General features: G+C 44.4%; 1 protein-coding gene across 2 annotated transcripts in view; it reads right to left on the minus strand.

Moving 5' to 3' along the window:
* Positions 1–311: 311 nt before the first annotated feature.
* The window catches only part of PALLD (palladin, cytoskeletal associated protein), a 190,649-nt gene continuing 168,145 nt past the window's right edge, over positions 312–22,815 (minus strand). The window contains exons 13-20 of one of the 2 annotated variants that reach the window (XM_047761258.1): positions 21,443–21,592; positions 12,098–12,192; positions 10,531–10,663; positions 4,957–5,164; positions 3,897–4,062; positions 3,397–3,530; positions 3,198–3,242; positions 2,220–2,306 (exon numbers count right to left, since the gene is read on the minus strand). In XM_047761258.1, coding sequence (XP_047617214.1) covers positions 3,229–3,242; positions 3,397–3,530; positions 3,897–4,062; positions 4,957–5,164; positions 10,531–10,663; positions 12,098–12,192; positions 21,443–21,592 — 900 coding nt within the window. In that variant the 3' untranslated portion in view covers positions 2,220–2,306; positions 3,198–3,228. Of the gene's footprint in view, positions 2,307–3,197; positions 3,243–3,396; positions 3,531–3,896; positions 4,063–4,956; positions 5,165–10,530; positions 10,664–12,097; positions 12,193–21,442; positions 21,593–22,815 lie in introns of both variants that reach the window. The other variant, XM_047761259.1, reaches the window with a different exon arrangement.

The following is a 22,815-nucleotide window of genomic DNA, read 5'->3' on the forward strand; positions in this document are numbered from 1 at the left end:
GGGATGAGGTTCTTCTTGACCAGCCAAAGCCTGAGAAGGATCTGTCCCCTTCTCAGAGACCCCATTGAGGGAGATCTCATTGCTGGTTTTGACAATGGAGGGGACAAAGTGGCAAGGGGTGCAGGTGGCCAGGAGGGGCACTCGGCTCCTACTGAGACCTCATCTGGCAGCTATGAGGAGCTGAGTTCTTTCCTGGGCACCTGTGCACAGGTGAGAACACACCAGTGGGCACAGTGGTTTTAGTCTGTACCAATTTATTACAGCAGCAATAGAAAACAAAAATGACTGAATACGCTGCTTCACAAATTTGCCACTATTCTGTTAAATATTTATTGATGTTAAATCCACATTACACCAGCACAACAATCCAAAGTAGTAAGATAATACTTTTTTTTATAAATATAACATGAAAGGTGGCAAAATGATGCTACTTAATCCCAAAACCAGCAAATTAGCAAAAAGTCACATTCAGAAAAATTTGGCAAGTAAGATAAATTCTACAATAGAGAAAGGTCCAGGAAAGAGTTGGCACGTGTCCAAAACCTCACGGAAGCAATGCACGCAGGTGTGGTTGGAGAACCTGGGCCCCTGTGGAGCCTGGGGCACCGGAGCTCAAGCCTGTCAGCTAAGGCGTGGTTGGTTGGTGCTCATACAAGTAGTCATATAGAATACACAGGGTGGCACACAGATACAAAAGCATTAAAAATACTACGTATCGAACTGAGTAACTGAGCTAAGAGAGTTCAACATTTTCATTATAAATAATGGAAGATTATGTGTTTTGCGTAAGGAATACAGTGTGTTCGCTTCGTAGCAAAGTACCATTAAAGACTCATGTTTTAGAATAGCAGGCCAAATTGCTTTTTCCCCTTTTTAAGTTTCTTGGTTCCGACTTAAAAACCCTCAAGTCTGGTCAGAATCCACTCCATGTGGCTGACGAAGAACCACAGGCATCGAAAAGCAGTCTTGGCCGAGATGCCTGCACCAAGTCCTTGGAACCCAGCACCTTAAGGCAAAGGTCTCATGGCAGCAGGGAAGTGAACCAGCTTTCCCCCTGTACCTTGACACCAACCTGCTTCTGTCTCCCTAAGTCTACATTCGCCCCAAGCAGACCAGAGCCCACCCGCTGTTTCTGATCCGTGACAACCTCACAGCTCAGCCTTATGTTCAACTTGCGCTTCGCACCTAAAACCTCCAGCGACAGCCCCAGCTCAGACGCTGCAGCGTCCGGAGCACAAGCTTCTTCCTGGCTGACCCTTGGTTCCCTGATTGGGGACCGGCAGTGGCGGCTCACCTGTGCTTTGATGAGTTTTGAAGAAAACCGAAGAAAAGCCTGGCCTTTACCACCTCCTGCTGTCCTGCTTTCATCTCAGCGAGCACAGTCTCAGTGCCGGTTGCATTTCCCTCCCCTCCTCTCTGCTCCTTCCAAACCCCTTTCCTCTGCACGCTACTCACCTTGGTCACTTGGGTGGTTTGGATGCGCTTTGTGGAATGGACTGTGATTTAGTTCTGCTCTGTACGGAGTACTTTGTAGGTGTATTTGTACTAGAATATGGTTTGTCAGTAAGCTTCCTACCAAGGTAACAGAAAAAGCAACTACTACACACAAAGAAAAAAAAGGTTAGGAACTAAGATGTTAACCTTGTTAGAAAACTCTCGACGTGAATAAAACTTGAAGGCAGGTGGGTGCTTCCGTCCGACTTAGTAGACAATGATTTGTAAAGATGAGGCGTCTGCTTGGAATTCTGGGTGGCGCCCTCCCCGCCTCCCATCCCACGTGGGAGCACCCGCTCTGCCGGCAGCACCTGCGCGAGTGGTGAAGGCACTTGTGACCAGGCAGCTGTGGTGACCTGTGTTCCTTCAGCACTCTGGCATCTCAGACCCTGTAATCACAGCAATCCCCAAAGTTTACACCTGGCTGCTCAGTGTGAGTTCTCTGTGCAAGAGTGCACTGCCTCTGTGCCGCCTGCGCCACCTCTTTGATTGGTTTACCGGGAAGAAAAGTGGGATTCGGGTGTTGTTTTATGTCTTAAGAGTCAAAGGTGCGTTTCTGCCTTTCCCGTAATAGGACGGAGGAGAACGCTGGTCAAGGCCACGGCTGGTGCAGTGTCTCGGCTCTGGTGAGAAACGGGGTTACAGGTCCTCACTCTCCACCAGGCCCGGGCTCAGCGTCAGGTGGGATGGGCTGGCTTCGGGCTGGAAGGCGGCTCTGATGTCCAGGCCCTGGTCCGAGAGCGCGGCGTAGCGGCTGGCCGAGGGCCGCACCCGCTTCGGCTTCGTACTTGGCGGTGGCTGCTGCCACTGGGCTGCAAGACACAAGGGGATGTCATTCGGTTAAGGTGACCTGAATCAGGATGTTACAGCAGCTGCCATGCACCAGTCCCCCAGGACTGAACAGGTACATGGCAGGCGTCCTAAAATGTAACAATTGTACCCTATGGGTCTAACATCTGTTCAGGACAGTGGGACCAGCAGCTGGTGTATAAAAAGATGTGCAGTTTAGCTGCATTTCACAATCAGCACTCTCTGCAGCAAGGTAACCCTTTGAAATGGTCAAGAAGCTTCCTAATTCTCCCTTCCCGCCTCTTTAAAAACAGTCAAAGCCAGAATGTTTAAATGCCACAGCATCACAGTGGCCAGGTGTTCTGGACCGATGTCCTAACACCGATGGGGTGAAAGGAACTGGGCCCTAGGGAAGGCCGAGGCCACTCATTTCTTAAAGAACCTCACCAAGTTCTTTCTTATGTTGGAAATCAGTTCTGCATTTTCCTAGTGGTCTCCTAGTCACTAGATCCATCACACACTGCTATTGGGCTAATGTGTTAATGTCAAGGGGAATGATTCTCTTTAAATCTAGGAGCATGTACACAAATACATGGACAAAAACACTACAGACCTACTGCTGACTGCTTCACATGTGTTAACAAAAAGCACTAAGCCACGGGCAGTACGCATCTAGGATCGCTTTCACACGTCTACTGTGAATTCAGACACTGTCACAGGATGGGAACTTAGGAAGAAATGTTAAAAGGCCGTCATTTGCACAGCACAGTAACAAAATCTGAAAAGTACGTGGTTAGGCCTTGGCCTAGTGTTAACTCCTAAGGGTGCTGGGGTAAGAAAGCCACAGCAGAGGAGCCGCAGTAAGAGAAATCCACATGCACATTTTGCTAAAAATGCAAAGTTCTGAATGATACTTGGGCACTGTCCTCCTGGCGAGGGTCACTGTTAATGCTGAGAAACTATAAACAGAAAGAGAAAGAGCAGGTGAAATTTCTGGCAAATGAAACGATGGTTGTTTATAAGATCAAGTCAAAGTAACATGACTTGTGGTGCTGACGCCTAATTTTCGTAACGAGAAGAAGCGGGGTGCAGGGCAGAGAGAGCGGCACTCACTGTACACGTCCAGCCGGGCTGTGCAGGACACGATCCCCGCCTCGTTCTTGGCCGACACCGTGTACCAGCCGGCGTCGTCCTTGCTGGCTCCCTGGATGAGCAGACACACGTAGCCGTGGCTGTCCTGGTGCATGCTGCGTGAGAGGGTGGGGCTCAGGACCGGCTCTGGACACGCGGCACGGCCACTGTGAGGCCAGGGGATGTTGGGCGGGCAGTGGGCAGAAGACCTATTTATTCTAGAGAAGCTGCCACCAGCGCTGGGGCGGGTGTGGAAGGAATCTGAGTCCTTCTTGCGGGGGGGTGTTGGTCTGCCCTCCCAAACCCCTGGGCGGGCTCTACCTTTCCATCCACGAGAGAGCCCAACCCTCAAACGCCTGTGGCTTCGGGAAGGGGCGGGGCCTTCTCCAAGCGCAGGCGCATGTGGGGGACGCTGCCCAGGAGGCTGGCGCTAAGTGCCCCAGGCCCCGCGCCTGATCCCAGCGGCACCAGAGGGCTCTTACCTCACTCGGTCGGTGCTGTGAGTGAGCGATTCGTTTTCTTTCTTCCAGAAGATCTGCGGTGGCGGTGCCCCCGCCACCCGGCACTCCAGGCGCACCGGGTACCCGTCGGCCACACCCGTGTTCTGCAGCTTCTCCAGAAACACGGGGGGCTTGTGTGCCTCCTTAGCTGTGGAAACAGAGACCATGACCTGTGACGGATGGAGGACCCAGTGCTTCTAGAGCTTTCCTGACACCACAGTTACTTCGGGTGGCAGGATACGTGTCCTCTTTTGTGAACACTGCCCGGTGCTTCCCGCCTGTACCCTCCCTGCGCTGTCGCTGTCACTTCTTCAAGGAACTTGGTGGCTCCACAGTGGAGCCTGGCCCTCAGCTCACTGCAGGGACCCTGGGAAAGCCCTTCATCTAATTTCTACCCCAGATGCTGTGAGGACCATGTGACAGAGCAGCTGGAGCCTCTGCAAGTCGTGGTGAGAAGTAAACGTTAGTTTTTTTCATATTAGAACAGATAACACTGTCCGTCTCCCCACACTCAACTCCTAACGATCCTATCAACCTCTCTAAAAACACATTTTCTGTATTAACAAAGGGTAAAAACAAACTTATTCTGTTAGGCTAATTTTCTAAAGGTATTGTTATATGTATAATCAAGTCAAAAGCAAATCTGAGTTTAATTTGTCTTTGACATTGGGGGTAGATGACAAAGTTTCAGTTGTGAACTGTGAACCACCGCCCACTACTTTAAAACTAGGTACAGTGTGGAACTTTGTGCATAAGCGACTTGGTTCCTGGAGCCCGGGCTGCTGTTGCCCTCCACATGTAACCTTGGGGGCCTATGAGGTGGGAATCACCCAGAAAAACTGTGCAACAAACCCTTTTCTGTCAGCCAGGCTGATGGGGAAGGGCAGAGAAATCACCTCGGCGATGCTGAAAATAAAGCAGCGTTTCTGACTCGCCAGGTCCTAACTGGCTCGGCTGACAGTGGGGTCTCCTTTTCCAGTTGGTGTAGGTACCTTCCCCATGGGTTACCTGAGTCCCCTGGTGAGAGGACTTGGGGGCCTACCTGCAACCACAAGCTCCAGGCTGAAGGAGTTCTGTCCTGCCCGGTTGGTGGCCACGCAGGTGTAGATGCCAGCGTCCCGGGCCGAGACGGGCTCAATGATCAGCGAGTGCACCCCGTTCTCACGCACCAGCATCTTGTGGGCACTGTCCGGGCGGATGGGCTTTCCATCCAACTGCCAGCTGAGATCTGGGGTCGGCAGCCCACTGACCTACCCGGAAAGGAAGGGTGTGTGAGTTCCTGAGTGTGCAAACACAGCCAGGTTGTAAACGGCTGGACACTGGCACAAACCCCCGGCCCAACGCCTGGGCTCCTGGCATCAGTTCACGTTTCTCTTCATTGTTTAGCCTCTAGCTAGTGTCTCAGCACAGAAAGCTCCACTTCTGAACATTTCTTACAGGGCAACCCAGAAAAAGCCAAGTGGGCATTAAATTCATTTCTCACCATCCCTGCTCACCAGTGCCATGAAGGTTACAGGGTGCTGTCAGCCCAGGGCTCTGAGCCCTTTGGAGAAAAAGATGTCCAACCGTAACAGTAAGACCCATGCGTGCTAAGTCCCCTGTCCAAGCTGTCGCGGCTGTGGACACATTAGTAACTGTGCCCATTAACACATGGGGTTGCTACTACTTCACGGTCCTTGAGACTAAGTATCAGGAGTGATGCAAGATTACCCAGAAACCTCTCTCAATTAGTCAGCATCTCTATGGAAACATCTCAAATCTCCAGACCATGACAGTTATGCAGACCAGAGATGCGGCAGGAGCACTTTTAACCACTAAAAGCATACTGTGCCATGAAGGTGGAGTGGCTGCCATCTGTCAGCTCTCTGTATTTGAGCCCTGGATTCTGAGAGGGAAGAAAAGCCAGTTAAGGAAGGCCTCTTTGCTCCATCCCAGACACGCCAGAGGGAAATTACAGCCAAACAGATGCAGTGGGACTGTAAACCCATTCTTTGGAAGAAGCAGCTCTGCCAAAATCAGCCAGAGAACTAAATCCCATTCCTGCTGCATGATGTTCATTTATATGGCCCGGAGGGTGCCTCCCTCACACAACAGCAAAGGCCGGGAGAGTTTAAGGGAAACAATTTAGTCAGCTTAAATCACTAGTACAAAGAGGCCAGGCGCTCTGCTCCCCGATCCACCCTCTGCCACTCCCTGTGCCACCACCAGTCTGAGGAAGGGGTTAGGCGCTCTTGCCCAGGCTGCACGCCTGTCCCCTTCAACAGGTGGATCCTGGACATGTGTGTAGGAGGGGGATGCCCCGTGCACCCTCTGGCCACCTGAGCTGCAGTCATGGGGTCAGCGGACAGGGCTCTGCCTGGTCAGGCAGAGGGAGAGGCCGGTCCTACTATGCTTTCCAAGTCCTGCTAAGAGAGCCTCAGCTCAGGAACTGAGGGTCTCTGTAAGCAGATCCTAAGTTAGCAGGTGGATGCTCCTTGCTGCCATGGAAACAGGAGGAGGGAGAACAGCAGACTTAGGACTGTCCAGGGCAGTCAGTGTCCAGAAGCACACCAGAGATCATCAGGGCTGCTTTATGGGGAGAACCTAGTTGCTGCCTTAGGGACTGGCTTATTTTCATGATTTTTTTTTCCTCTAAAAGCCTACAGATACTGGTAATTTTTTTTCCCCTAAACTGGGTAGCATTCCATCTGTCCATGTGACAAGATTTTCCCCACTTTACTGAGGCCTGATCATAACAGTTATGAAATCAACAGATTACTTTTTGTTTCCAATATTCTTTTAAAGGCAGGCATTTCAAGAGAGTTGTGTCACTTGTGGTAAAACAAAGTGCAATGATTTCTGTCTTAAATTATGATCATAAGCAGAGCCAATATTATGGTGAATCTATCTCTATATAGCCACCATCTCTGTTCACTCTGTTTTGTAATTTTTAAATTTTAAAATAGATCCCAGACTTTACATAATAAAGTATCATTCTAAAAAACAGATTTCCATACATAATCACAGTTTCCTTTTTACACATAATTAAATCAATAATAATTCATTTATATCATCCAACAATCCATTTAAATAAAATTTCCCGTTGACTCAAATGTCATTTTACAGATGATCTGTATGATTTCTTAGTTACAGACCCAAAATAAATACACACATTATAAATATATACATGCTGAAACTCAATCAGCATACTTATAAAAAGAATTATGCTGGGAGATAAAGGATCTTTGTTAATTCATTTATCCTTTTATACCTTCCTGCAAGCCCATGTTTAATCCTGAGTGCCTTTCATCTGGGTTCTGCAATCCCAGGGAGAACCAGCAGAGGGAGCCCAAATAATTAAAAAAAAAAATTGCATTTCAGAACTACAATTTAAAATTAATGTCAATAACATTCTTTGAAGCCAGCAAACTCTAATGCTCAAACCAGACAAAGACACTATCAAAAAAGAAAATTATAGGCCAATATCTTTGATGAATATAGGCACAAAAATTCTCAACAAAATTTTAGCCAACCAAATCCAACAACATATAAAAAAGATCATACACCACAACCAAGTGGGATTCATCCCAAGTTCAAAAGGATGGTTTAACATATGCGAATCAACCAATTTCATACACCATATTAACAAGAGAAAAGTCAAAAACCACATGATCATCTGAATAGATGCAGAAAAAGCATTTGACAAAATCCAACATCCATTCATGACAAAAACTCTTACTAAAGTAGGTATAGAGGGAACATACCTTAACATAATAAAAGCCATTTATGACAAACCCACAGCCAACATAACACTCAATGAAGGAAAGCTGAAAGCCTTCCTGCTAAAAGCTGGAGTAAGACAAAGATGCCCACTCTCACCACTTTTATTAAACATAGTATAGGAAGTCCTAGCCACAGCAATCTGACAAACAAAAGAAATAAACGGTATCCAAATAGGGGTAAAATTGTCACTATATGCAGATGACATGATACTCTATATAGAAAACCCAAGGACTCCACACAAAAACTATTGGAACTGATCAATGGATTCAACAAAGTAGCAAGATACAGGATTAACATTCAGAAATTGGTTGCATTTCTGTATACTAACGATGAAATATTAGAAAAGAAATATAAAAGTACCTTTTTAAAATTGCACCTTAAAAATTAAAAACCTAGGAATAAGCTTAACCAATGAGGTGAAGGAATTCTACTCTGAGAACTATAAAACATTAATCAAGGAAATTAAATAGGATTCAAAGAAATGGAAAGATACTCCATGCTCCTGGACTGGAAGAATTAACATCATTACAATGGCCATACTACCCAAAGCAATCTACAGATTCAGTGCAATCCCTATCAAATTACCCATGACATTTTTCACAGAACTAGAACAAAACAATTCAAAAATTTATATGGAACCATAAATGACCCAGAATTTCCAAAGCAATCCTGAGGGGGAAAAAACTAAGCAGGAGGCATAACTCTCTCAGACTTCAGACAATATTACAAAGCTACAGTAATCAGGACAGTGTGGTACTGGTACCAAAACAGACACACAGATCAATGGAACAATAGAAAATCCAGAAATAAACCCAGACACCTATGGTCAATCTTTGACAAAGGTGGCAAGAACATAAAATGGGAAAAAAAACCAGTCTCTTCAGCAAGTGGTGCTGGGAAAACTGGATAGCTGGATGTACACCAATGAAACTAGAACACACCCTCACACCATGCACAAAAATTAACTCAAAATGGCTTAAAGACTTAAACATAAGATAAGATACCATAAAACTCCTAGAAGAGAACACAGGCAAAACATTCTCTGACATCAACCATACAAATATTTTCTTAGGTCAGTCTCCCAAGGCAATAGAAATAAAAACAAAAATAAACCAATGGGACCTTACAAGCTTTTGCACGCAAAGGAAACCACTTAAAAAAAAAAAAAAAAAAAGACAACCCATGGAATGGGAGAAAATAGCTGCAAATGATTGATGTATTGGACAAGGGCTTAATCTCCAAAATATATAACAACAAAAAACCCCAAACAATCCAATTGAAAAATGGGAAGTACACCTAAATAGACATTTCTCCAAAGACATACAGATGGCCAAGAGGCACATGAGAAAATGCTCAGCATCACTAATTATGAGAGGAATGCAAATCAAAACTACAATAAGGTACCACCTCATACCAGTCAGAATGGCCATCATTAATAACTCTACAAATAGCAAATATTGGAGAGGGTGTGGAGAAAAGGGAACCCTCCTACACTGTTGGTGGGAAAGTAAACTGGTACAACCACTATGGAAAACAGTATGGAAGTTCCTTGGAAAACTAAATATAGAACTACCGTATGATTCAGCAATCCCTTTCCCTGGCATATATCCAAACAAAGCTTTCACTGAAAAAGATACAATGTTCACTGCAGCACTATTCACAATAGCCAAGACATAGAAACAACATAAACGTCCATGTACAGATGAATGGATTAAAAAGATCTGATACATATACACAATGGAATACTACTTAGCCATAAAAAGAACAAAATAATGCCATTTGCAGCAATATGCATGCAACTAGAGATTCTCATAGTAAGTGACATAAGTCAGGAAGAGAAAGACATACCATATGATATCACTTATATGTGGAACCTAAAATATGGCACAGATGGACTTATCTACTGAAAAGAAACAGACTCACATTCATAGGGAACAAACCTGTGGTTGCCAAGGGGGAGGGAGTGGGATGGACTGGGAGTTTGGGGTTAGTGGATGCAAACTATTTAGAATGGATGAGCAATGTGGCCCTGCTGTACAGCACAGGGAATTATAGCCAATCACTTGTGATAGAACATGATAGAATATGAGAAAAAAAGAGGTATATATATATGTATACCTGGGTTACTTTGCTGTACAGCAGAAACTGACAGAACATTGTAAATCAACTATAATGAAAAATTTAAAAAATAAATAAAAAATGTAAGATGAAGAATTATACAGTAAAAAAAATCAAATTAAGATCAATAAATAATGGGGCAAAAACATGAAACAATCAAAAACATTTCAGAGCAGTGGTTCCTACACATTTTTGGCCTCGAGGTCCTTTGGGAAGCTCATGGCGGCTGTATCATGTGGTTTCAGACCCGCTCACTCCAGGACAGGATTAGGAAGCCGTGTTGTAAAGCAGATGAAGGAAAGTGCTGCGTTGACGGCTCTTAGAAACAGGAAAGAGGAGGACTTAGCGAGCAGATGTGGACACAAAGCTTGTATGAAAACAGAATAAATATCCACTAATTAAGATCAGGCCATAGGACAGATCCACCGCAGTTATTATGTCCACAAAAAGGAAGACTTACAGGGACAAGACCTGCCAGTGACTTTCTGGGGTTCTAGGTAAAAATACACCTGATAAAAATTTAAAAGGAAAAAAAAATAAATAAAAATAAAAATTTAAAAGGAAAGGCAAAGAATGACTTGGACCATATATAAGCATGCAGTACGTGTCATTTTTTTTTCCCCCTCTTCTGCTGGAAATCATGATTAAGATGTAACTGTACATAACCTCCCCAAAAGGACCTAAAGGGAAATAGCAGAAAGGAGGCACCAGAGGTGCAGCATCAATAGACTCTGACCTTGCAGTCCATCCGGCAGAGTTTTCCCTCCTGGACGGTCAAGTCCCCAGGTGCCTGCAGGAAGTGAGGTCTGAAGAATCGCTCTTGAATGGGTTCACTTTCATCCGCACTGTCCCTGGATCTGGAACGAGGCCTTTGGACAAGACAGGAAATCAACAGGTGGGAAGGTGTAGAGTGTGGGGAGAGGCAGGACGACACACAGGTAGGTATGTATTTCTAGGTTCTAGGTCACCTGTTTTTTAGAATACAGGCCGTAATAATATAAGCTCCTTACCTGATTCCTAATCCCCAGGTTTATACCATAAAAAAAGTAGGTGAAGCAAAATCTTGTTTCATTTGTAAGTTTATTATGAATTTACTAGTCTGCTACTTGCAGATCTTAAACATTTCTCCTTATAAATCATGAAAGGGGAAATGGGGAAAATGGAGTACTTATAGTAACCTATCTCTTTCCTAAATAAATATTTTTAAAGCTGGATGAGAAGTAGCAGCAGCTGTTGCTCATTTATTATCCCAAATTTCTCATCAGAAATTATTGTAACTCTCCACTGTGATTATAAATATGCAGGAAATTAAAACTTCTTACATTCTGTAAAAAATTAATATCCTTCTAATAAAAATTCCTTTTTATATTAACCAGGAGAACAAATCACATTTTTAGGCAGGATTTTTTTTTTTCTGCATCCATTATTTATATGCCTAAGCACAGTATTTTTTGCTTTAAAATAAAACTGCAAATCTCCCAGATTCTGTGCCTCTCTCTTGCTTCTGAGTGTGTGGCCAGAGGCACCTTTAAGAGCCAAATGATTTAATGACTGCAGGGAAGATTGAAGAAAACAGCGGGAGATGCTGCACACAAATTCTGCAGTGATTGCAGAATAAAAAAGTAAGTTTAAAAACACTCAACTAGAGACCACAGGAGCAAAGCAAATGAAAGATTAGCATGAAAGGCTAATAAATGGTCATCCTTTCCACAGGGTTCATGCTACTCCAGTGCAGATCTGATTTACAAGCACAGCACTCTCCCAGGACACAGTGACCCTGAGAAAAGTGGGAGAAAATGCAGGCATAGGGACCTGCTGTGGCCTAGCTCACAGCCATGGAGACAGGTGCTGCGGACATCTACCCGATGCTTCTGAAGCCAAGTGCATCACTGAGCACTAACACCCCAGCCCCCAGTCTCAGTGGACTCAGGCCCAACAGCATCCCCAACACAGGTCTGACCATGAGACCACCGTCTAAAGCAAACAGCTGAACAAAAGCAGCAGGCAGTTGCTTAGAGAGGTGTGGCTGGGTGCTAGGGACCACTGGCCAGCGCATCTGCAGTGACACGGCCCCACACATTCCTCATGGATTCCAGGGTGTGGCACTCAGCCAGTGTTTCCAGATCCCCCCAATACCATGCCATACCCCAGACCCCTCACGCCCCAAGTTGCAAAGGATCCACAGGCTCACAGAGCGTCCTGCTCTGCCCTCCAGGTCCGAGCTCTCCTGGGGTCTTTCCTGAACCCTGACAGACGGGGACACATGGTACCAATAAGACAACAGTGACCCTGCGTGCACGTACCTTCTGCCGTGAGGGTGGCCTGCGGGCGAGCGGGGGCTGCGGCCCCTCTGGTTCACCGCCTGCACCATCAGCCGTCCCGTGCAGCTGCTGCGGCCCTGTGGGCAGAGAGGAGGATGAGCCAAGCCCAGATCCCTCCATGGCCCCTACCCCTCAGGGGCCACTCTGCAGCTGACCCAAGAGCCCCTTTGGCGGCACCTCCCCAGGCCAACCCTCAGCGAATGCAGGTGATGGTGACGAGGGCCTCCTCTGAGCCCTTCAATAAATGCTGCTGCTTTATCCTGGACGGATGTAAAACCACAGCCCTTGACAAATTAACTGTAACCTGCCCAGGTCTTCCTGACCCTGAACTTGGTGTGAAGCCCAGCAGGGGGCAGTATATCCCATGCCAATTCTACTGTCATGGTCAGGTATCTACTGCTTGAAGCTAACTCTGAAACCAGACCAGGTGATTTTTAGTTTCTTTCTAGTCACATATTGATTAAAGGTCACTGATATCCCTTCCAAACCTCTGCATTAAGGGCTGCCAGGTAAAAAAATAAGCTTCCATATGAAGTGTGACAAGGCGCCTGATGACCACGAGGTAGCTTATTCCCACACAATGAGCATATTTGATATTTAAAATCCAGAAGCAGTTAAATGCCTGAAACATGAGGTCCTATGACAAGGGCCTATTTAGTGAAAAATTGTGTATTTCCTCTCTTTTAAAAATTTTTTACTTGAAGTAAAGCTGGATTGGCTTACAGCCACCCCGCCAAACACACCCTACCTCGTCTGAAGTATAGTTGACTTAACAATGTTACAGTAGTTTCTGGTGTAAAAGAGTGAGTCAGGAGTTCCCGTCGTGGCGCAGTGGTTAACGAATCCGACTAGGAACCATGAGGTTGCAGGTTCGGTCCCTGCCCTTGCTCAGTGGGTTAACGATCCGGCGTTGCCGTGAGCTGTGGTGTAGGTTGCAGACGCGGCTCGGATCCCGCGTTGCTGTGGCTCTGGCGTAGGCCGGTGGCTACAGCTCCGATTCAACCCCTAGCCTGGGAACCTCCATATGCCGAGGGAGCGGCCCAAGAAATAGCAACAACAACAACAACAACAACAAAAAAGACAAAAAAAAGAAAAAAAAAAGAGTCAGTATTTCTACAGATTATACGCCATATATAAAGTTACCATAAAAGTTGCTTTCCTTACTATTTGCTTTGCTCGTTCAGCAAATAATTTTAATTGGGAGAGATTAAAATATATTTACATAATTTGGGTAGATTTTTCCTTTGTGGTATAAAATCCACAAAGGAGGTTAAAATGAATCATTATGTGGTTAGAATAAGGTCTAAGTCAAGTTCAACCTTTAACCCTGAATTTGGGGAAGCAGATCTTGGCTGCTTAAAAAAAAAAAAAAAAAAAAAAAAGCAACCTGGAATGAGGGTTTTTTTTTCCTTTTCTTTTTACGGCTGCACCTGAAGCATATGGAAGTTCCCAGGCTAGGGGTTGAATGAAGCAGTAGCTGTGTCTGTGATTTACTCTGCAGCTCACTGTAACACCAGACCCTTAACCCACTGAGTGAGGCCAGGGATTGAACCCGCATCATCATGGATACTAGTCAGGTTCTTAGCCCACTGAGCCACAACGGAAACTCCTTGATTTGCTCAAGCCTTGTTTTTCCTTTGGTCAAAGCTGCAGCATCATACCTCACAAGGATGCTGCTGAGATTAAAAGATATAAGCTACAATGCTCTTGGAAATATCAAATGTACCCAATGCCACACTGGTGCTGCTGGTACTGTGTTGCTATGGGTCTGACACCAGGTGGGCACAGGTGATTTTTAGGTGCCCAGCCCCATGGCTGACTCCAGTGTAATTTTCTTTTTTTTTTTTTTGTCTTTTTGCCTTTTCTTGGGCCGCTCCCGTGGCACATGGAGGTTCCCAGGCTAGGGGTCTAATTGGAGCTGTACCGCCGGCCTACGCCAGAGCCACAGCAATGCAGGATCCGAGCCGCGTCTGCAACCTACACCACAGCTCACGGCAACGCCCGATTGTTAACCCGCTGAGCGAGGGCAGGGATCGAACCCGAAACCTCATGGTTCCTAGTCGGATTTGTTAACCACTGCGCCATGACGGGAACTCCTCCAGTGTAATTTTCAAGTAGACATATTTTGCCTGCAGTTTGCTCTTACCTTGTCTGATTCCTTCAAAGAGCTCTGTGACTGGCATCCCCTCTGCCCTTGGTTCTGGCCCTGCCAGTGGAATGACTGAGGGCAGGTAACAGACTCCCAAGGGAGGGTCCTCATTCGTGAAACAGGACCCTCCTGATCACCTGGGGGAGGGGCTCTCAGGGTGACTAAATGGGCTAAAAGTGCTTGGTCCTGTGTCTGGCACATAATAAATGCTCAGAGGATTACGTTATTACAGCACTGGATACAGATGTCATTGTAACAACAACCAGATGGATACGAACTGTTTTCTCGATGCAATTTTTTTCACACGTAATGGAGTTTTCTTCCTCTTTTTGGTATCAGGATGTAATTTACTCCAGAGGAAAAGCAAGGCACTCTTAACAGGAGGTGGGGTGTGCGATGAGCAGATCCGCCTTTTTGCCCCACACTGTGCAGGACACCACACACAGGCACATCCCTCACGTCTGTTACGTGATGGCCGTGCCTGAGGTCCAGCAGGAGTGTCCCACTGAACTCCAACCACCGCCCCTGCTGGGGACATACCCTGCCTTCTCTCCCTCTCTAAACAGGGTGAACAGGCTGGCAGGCAGCTCTGCATAGATGGCATGTTTCTGCCATGACTTCAGGGCTCTCAGTGCTACTCCTTAGAACCATATGGACAAATACCACCACAGGCTAGTTCCTGAACATCCCAAACTTAAAAAAAAAGGAGTATATATCACTCGTCACCTTTTTATTCCTGCACTATCCTTCACTTCTGAACAGAAAGGGGGACGGCCTAGAATTCAGAAGGGATAGTTGCTCATCTGATGATATACTATTATTGCCCAAATATATTCATAACCAGTAAGTGAACAGGAATATTTAGAAAGCATCTAAACTACATGTGTATAATTCTGACATTTTAAATCCAGAATTCAGTGAAGCATTTGTGAAAAGATGCCTCCAATATGCACAACTCAAAGTTCAGATTTTTAGGTCTGAACGTTTTCTGAGGAAGAGCATCCAAAATAAGCATTCAGCAATTTAAATCGAGAACCTAGGGGCCATAGTCAATCCGGCTCTGGGGCACCTTAACGCTCACTGTTCACTTCAACGGTCCCATTTCTTTTTGCTTTATTATCACTGTATGAAGGAATCATGGAAGCGAATGTCAGTGAAGCTTGGAAAAAGCCAGGAAACCTTACAATGCTGAAGCAAACACACCATTAACCGGCCTTTTAAATTTAACTCAGCTGTTTGCTGCTTTTCTGTTCCCAACCAGCCCATAGCATTTAAAACCACAGTACACAGTCCTAAAATTGAATCCTTAAAGTGGTTCTGTTACACCCAGTGCCTCAGGCGAGGCTGATTATTTACGTGGTGATTATTTACCTCCATCTCCCCATTTTTAAACCCTAACTCTCAGCTCTCTCAGGAAGGCCTGCCTCTGGTACACAATGCAATTCCAGGAAGCATCCAGCATCCAGCTGAGCACAGCAGCCGGTCCAAAACCCCAGTGCAAGACGGTAACCTAGCAATGAAGCAAAACAAGGCCAAACACGCACATTTAGATTCGGCTGTGTCTTAAAAGATGGGATTAGAGGCTGGAAGAGGCGGCGACTGTGGCCCTCACTTTGGCACAGATTTGGTGCAACGTGCACAACTCCTTGTTACTCCACCAAGCTGTGTGACTGCTTGTCTCTCGGGGTGACCCCCGGGGCAGCACTCGCCCAGTGCTGTGTTCTATCCCAAGAGGAAACTGGAGAGCCAACATTATCCAATGTGTTTCTTATTCCCCAAAGGCTAGCCCCTGGGGAAGAGTATCCTATAAAGTCATCTGCTGGCCATCAGGATCTCCCCCTCCCCTGCTTCTCGCCCCTTCTCTTGGCCGAAATCGGTAATGACGTCCCCTGCTCGGGAGAGTGTGCCATCTGCCTCTCATTACCGATTCCTTTCTTGTCAGCCTTTCCCCCTCTGCTGCGGGCATGGCACATCGTGGAGGCCAGTGTACCATCTCCCTCTCAAACCCAAATCCCTGTATGATGTGGGAACAAATTAAGGTACCAAAGAACATCAAGGAAGCTGGGGATCAGCACCAGCTGATGTTTCGCTTTTGGGATAAACATCTCTTGAAAAACTTAGCTTTTTACCTCTGAGAATTTCTTCAATGTCTACTTAGGTCATGCTTCTTTTAAATCATGTTTTAATTCACAAATTACAAGAATGGCAAAATCCTTTTATATACAACAACAGCTGTTAATAAAGTTGAGATTACGAAGTGTTAAATGTTTCTCTGACTTCTTATAGCAACAAGTGATAACCCACACCAAGAATTGGGTAGAGGAGTTCCTGTCGTGGCTCAGTGGTTAATGAATCCGACTAGGAACCATGAAGTTGTGGGTTCGATCCCTGGCCTTGCTCAGTGGGTTAAAGATCCAGCGTTGCCATGAGCTGTGGTGTAGGTTGAAGATGCAGCTCGGATCCGCATTGCTGTGGCTCTGGTGTAGGCCAACGGCTACAGCTCCGATTCAACCCCTAGCCTGGGAACATCCATATGCCGCGGGAGCAGCCCAAGAAAAGGCAAAAAGACAAAAAAAAAAAAAGAATTGGGTGGAGAAATGGGCTGCTGCTGCTTATGGGGTTTAAATGTCACTCTGTCACACAGCACTATTTACAGCAGCCAAGACATGGCAGCAACCTATGTGTCTACTGACAGATGAATGGATTAAGATGTGGTACATAATACAATGAAATACTACTCAGCCATAATAAAAAAGAACAAAATGATGTTGTCTGCACCAACACAGATGGACCTAGAGATTATCATACTAAGTGAAGTAAGTCAGAAAGACCTATCATATGATTATCACTTACATGTGGAATATTAAAAAATTATACAAATGAACTTAACAAAACAGACTCACAGATTTAAAAATCAAACTAATGGTTATCAAAGGTGAAACATAGGAGAGAGGGATAAATTAGGAGTCTAGGATTAACATATACATACTACTATATATAAAATAGACAACCAACAAGCACCTGCTGTACAGCACAGGGAACTCTGCTCAATATCTTGCAATAATCTATAAGGGGAAAGAATCTGAAAAAGAATGAATATATGTATATGTATAACTGAATCATTTTGCTGTACATCTGGAACTAACACAACATTGTAAAATTACACTTCAATAGAAAGAAAAGAAAGCGAAAGAAAAGAAATCAGCGAAAATAATTTGCACTTACTGAAAGCATGCTATGTGCCAGGTAAACTGAGCACTTTACACGCATCATTTATTTATATATATATATTTTATTTTTAGTCTTTTTGACTTTTCTTGAGCAGCTTCCGCGGCATATGGAGGTTCCCAGGCTAGGGGTCTAATCCAAGCTGTAGCCACCGGCCTACGCCAGAGCCACAGCAATGCAGGATCTGAGCCGCGTCTGTGACCCACACCACAGCTCACGGCAACGCCGGATCCTTAACCCACTGAGCAAGGCCAGGGATCGAACCTGCAACCTCATGGTTCCTAGTTGGATTCGTTAACCACTGCACCATGATGGGAACTCCTACATGCATCATTTAAATCCTGGTTATTATTCTCATTTCACAGCAAGGGAGCAGGCACAGAGGTTAAGGACTTGCTAAAGGCCACGCAGCCAGAACCCAACTCAGACCTGCCTGAGGCCAGGCCCACGCTCCTCGCCCCTGAACTGCACCCTGCACTTTTCTGAATCATTGCTACTAGTCACAACTCTGGCTTTGTTGTGTCATTTCTGCCTTTTGGTTGTGTCCCTTCCTCCTTTCTGGGTTTCCATGGGGCATCGTCGGCCCTCCTTCTGGTTTGTCAAGGGTTTAATTAAAAGCCAGCACCACCACCCTGGGGGCCACCTGCCCCGAGCACAGGTCCCCCCTCCTTATGGAAAAATCCTTCACCTGAAGAAGACTGGAAGAGACTCAAAAGTGTAGCTTTATGTTTACATTCTTTTGTTCTATTAGGTTGCGTGTTCCAACGATAGTTTAAAATATCCTCTAGGAAAAATGCCTTGAAATGCACAGCAGGGTCCCAGGACTGGTGAGCCTGTACAGGACACAAGGAATTCTAGCTCCATAACCTACCCTAGCCTTTCTTGGGCACGAGAGGAATAAACGACCCAAAAGAAGAAAATTTCTGGACTTTGTTCAAGTTCGCCACTGTTTTTTTAAGAGGCAGAAAACTAAAAACTGACATTTGTTAGTAACAGTCTAGGAAACATACTGAAAATGCAATAAAGACAGACGAACAAAGCCATTGACAAGGGATTTATCTTCAAAATATACAAACATCTCATACAGGATCATATATATATATACATATAAATTAAAAACTAGGCAGAAGTGCTAAATAGACATTTCTCCAAAAAAGACAGACACATGGCTAAGAAGGACATGAAATGATGTTCAACATCACTAATTATTAGAGAAATGCAAATCAAAACTACAACAAGGTACCAACTCACACCCACCAGAGTGGCCATCATTAAACAACTACACACAATAAATGTTGGAGAGGGTGTGGAGAAAAGGGAACCCTCCTGCACTGTTGGTGGGAATGTAAGTTGGTACAACCACTATGGAGAACAGCAAGGAGGGTTCTCAAGAAACTAAATATAGAACTATCATAAGATCTGCCAATACCACTCCTGGGCATATATATAGAGAAAACCACAATTCGAAAAGATAGATGCACCCCAATGTTCACTGCAGTACTATTTACAGTAGTAGTCAAGGCATGGGAACAATCTAAATGTCCATCAAAAGAGGAATGGATAAAGAAGATGTGGTACATATATACAATGGAATATTAGTCATTAAAAAAGAACAAAATATTGCAATTTGTAGCAACATGGATGGATCTAGAGATTATTATAATAAGTGAAGTAAGTTTGAGAAAGACAAACAGCATAGGACATCACTTAAATGTAGAATATAAAAAATGATGCAAATGAACTTATTTACACAACAGATACAAACTCAAAGACTTCAAAACCAACCTTATGGTTACCAGAGGAGGAAGGTGGGGGAGGCTAGGGACGGATTGGGGGTTTGTACACAGCATGTACACACTATAGTATATGGAATGGATGGTCAACAGGGACTTGCTGTACAGCACAGGGAACAACTCTATCCAATATTCCACAATAACTTATATGGGAAAAGAATCGGAAAAAGAAAAGATATGTGTATATGTATAACTGAATCACTTCGCTGTATAGCAGAAATTATCACATTGTAAGTCAAGTATACTTCAATAAAACTTTAAAAAATGGAAACAAAAAAAAATTTCCACTTTTGTTCCATCAAATATACCAGACATGAACACAAATAAGAATTAAAATGTAATTTGTTAGTAAAGCTTGTGATTTTGACTACTCTTTTGTTTTTTTTAGGGCCACACCCACGGCATATGGATGGAGGTTCCCAGGCTAGAGGTCCAATCAGAGCTGGAGCCACTGGCCTACACCAGAGCCTCAGCAATGCAGGATCCAAGCCACGTCTGCGACCTACACCATGGCTTATGGCAATGCCAGATCCTTAACTCCACAGAGTGAGGCCAGGGATCGAACCCTCATCTTCATGGATGCTAGTTGGGTTTGTTAACCACTGAGCCATGATGGGAACTCCTTGACTACTTTTCAATGTGCTGGTCATGTATTCACTGACTGAAAAATCAGACCCTCAAGAAGGATCATTAATGTAGAATGTTCATTGAAGAATCTGCTGTCCTGGATCACAACATGATTTTACCTGTGGTTGATTTCAGTTTCAGTCTAATCTTAATATCACTGCAGGAATATATCTCTACATGACAAATGTAATCTTAGGACAGGGTAAACATTGTACAAACTTTTAGAATTTTGTAAGCACAGCTAAAATTATTTATATTATTTTCTAACACAACATACACTTCAAAAGAAATAAGACATATGGAATGAAAGAGATAGATGAGAGATTTCTTAAAAAGATGACTTCTGGGCAATCTTGGTAATAAAACTGCTAATTTTTGCTTTCTTTTTTAAAGAAGTGTATTATTTACATAATGTCTGCAGATGTCGTAGAAATCAAATGCTGAGCTTCTAAGGTACAAAATCACTTCTTACACATTTTTGTGTCCTCTCTACCCCCCTCAGTGCCTAAAATACACAAGGTACTCCACAAAAAGGAATTTGCAGGATTGAAATGGGAACATGATAACCAGTAGTCACCTATTTAATTCTAAGTAGTCAACTATTTTTTTTTTTTGGACCCTAAATCTAAGGGCAAATACAAGAGAAAATGTTTGGATAGAAACAAACAAAAAATCATGAATGCTTTGTACATGTTCTATTGAAATTATAATTTGCCTACACTTACACATTACTTATTAAATTCCACTGAATTGTGTGTCTACTTCTTTTAAATATTTTATTTTACTTTTATTATTTTTTAAGGTTTTTTTTTTTTTTTTTTTAGGGCCACACCTGTGGCATGTGAAGTTCCCAGGTCAGGAGTCAAATGGGAGATGCCAGCCTACCCCACAGCCACAGCAATGCAGAATCCAAGCCACACCTGCAACTCACACCATAGCTTGCTACAATGCTGGATTCTTAACCCACTGAGCAAGGTCAAGGATCAAACCCAAATCCTCACAGACACTATGTTGGGTTCTTAACCCTCTACGTCACAACAGGAACTCCTTAAATTTTTTTTTTTTTTTTTAGTTTTTCTATCACAGCTTACACATATCCCTCACTCTCCCTTTTCCTTAAGACTTAACCCTATCTGAAATTATACTGATTATGCATTTGTTTAATGGCTTATCTTCTGTCTTGGAACCTTATCCTCACCAACACTGCAGCCTTATCGCCCACATGAGAGGTATATACATATTTCAATATTTACAGAGCACATCTGCACTGGAATTATTCACACGGACAAACATCTAATGGCATACATAAATATTCATGAAAGAAAGAATGTTTCTATCCTGGGAAACCAAGCTGGATGGGGAATTTGGGAAAACAATTTCAAGTCAAAAAAGCATGATCCCATTGTACACCTATAAGTGTAATAAAATTCATTAAGTAATTAAAAGGAAAAAGCATAATCCCCTTTAACTGAACAGGAAATGCCTGCAAGCCCTGAGCACAGGCCTGAGGCCGTCCCCATGCTTCCCTACCTGAGGGTTCGAGGCCATGATCGTGTAGTTCCCGTCGTCATCCAAGGTGGAGGCCGCCATGTGCAGAGAGCAGGTCCCATCGGGGTCGCTCTGGATGATGTAGTGATTGTTCCTGGGAGAGACCTGCTTTCCATCTTTAAACCAGTAGATCTGGGGGAAGATAGAGAGGGATGGAGATGGAGATGAGGGCTGATCTGCTCATTTCAGGGGCTGCTCTGAGCTCTTGGTATAAAAGGTGAGACAGGACACCTGAGCAGCACCTTGATTTCTGAGTGAAAAGGTAGGTAACAAACAAGTCTAATTCTCTTTTAGTTTCAGAAATCACATTACCCTCTTTTTATTTTTAACAAGTTGTATATAAGTAGGCATTTGCATTCACCAATTATTTATATGGAGGAAGATGGTGATGATTTCTGAGCTGGTACCACACACAGTTCTGTTTTTGCTTCTATTTTCTTTCTTTCTTTCTCTTTTTGGTGTGTGTCTGTCTTCTTAGGGCCACACTTGTGGCATATGGAAGTTCCCAGGCTATGGGGAGAATCAGAGCTGAAGCCACTGGCCTATACCATGGACCACAGCAATGCTAATCTGAGCCACATCCGTGACCTACACTGCAACTCACGGCAATGTCAGATCCTTAACCCACTGGGATCAAACCTGCCTCCTCGTGGATACTAGTCGGGTTCGTTACCACTGAGTCACAATGGGAACAACTTTTTTTGCTTCTATTTTCAAATTTCCTGAATAAAAATTTATTACTTGTACTATAAAGATAAAAAGGTCATTTTAGATGACAAAACCAGACCCAAACTCCAACCATTCCTCTGAACTGTATCAAACAGAACAGAGTGTGAGGAGGGGGAAGAGGTGAAGGTGGGGGTGGGAGGTGTTACTGCTTTAATTTTGGGCTGAGGAGCACAAGATGGAAGGTTACAGTTTGTCAGCTCTCCCCACTATTTTAGAGGAAACAAGTAGTATTTAGACGTATAATAATTTTCAAAGATTTTAACTTAGGATGATAGAAAACGGAATGTGAAAAACAAAGTAAAAATAAAACTTGACTAAATAAAAATTTCTAAATGGTCAGTCCCTTCTTCTATGGGTGCTCCTTCCCTCCCTCACCCTTAAATAAGATCCCAGGTGTGTGGGCCTCTCAGGGTCTGGTCACTATTTCTGACTTGGTCATGAGCCGCACAGTTGAAGCTGGGCCATGGTGATGGGTCACAGAGCCAGCAGCCTAACACATCTGGGATGCTGAATCGGCCCCTCTATACTCACCATCAGGAGGGAAATAAATTCCCCTACTTAAGCCATAGTAGTTTTGCTCCCTGCAACCCAAAGCATTCCTAACTGGTTCCCAACAGAAGAAATTC

This window comes from Phacochoerus africanus, chromosome 15 (genome assembly GCF_016906955.1).
Source record: "Phacochoerus africanus isolate WHEZ1 chromosome 15, ROS_Pafr_v1, whole genome shotgun sequence".
In the NCBI taxonomy this organism is placed as follows: domain Eukaryota; kingdom Metazoa; phylum Chordata; class Mammalia; order Artiodactyla; family Suidae; genus Phacochoerus; species Phacochoerus africanus.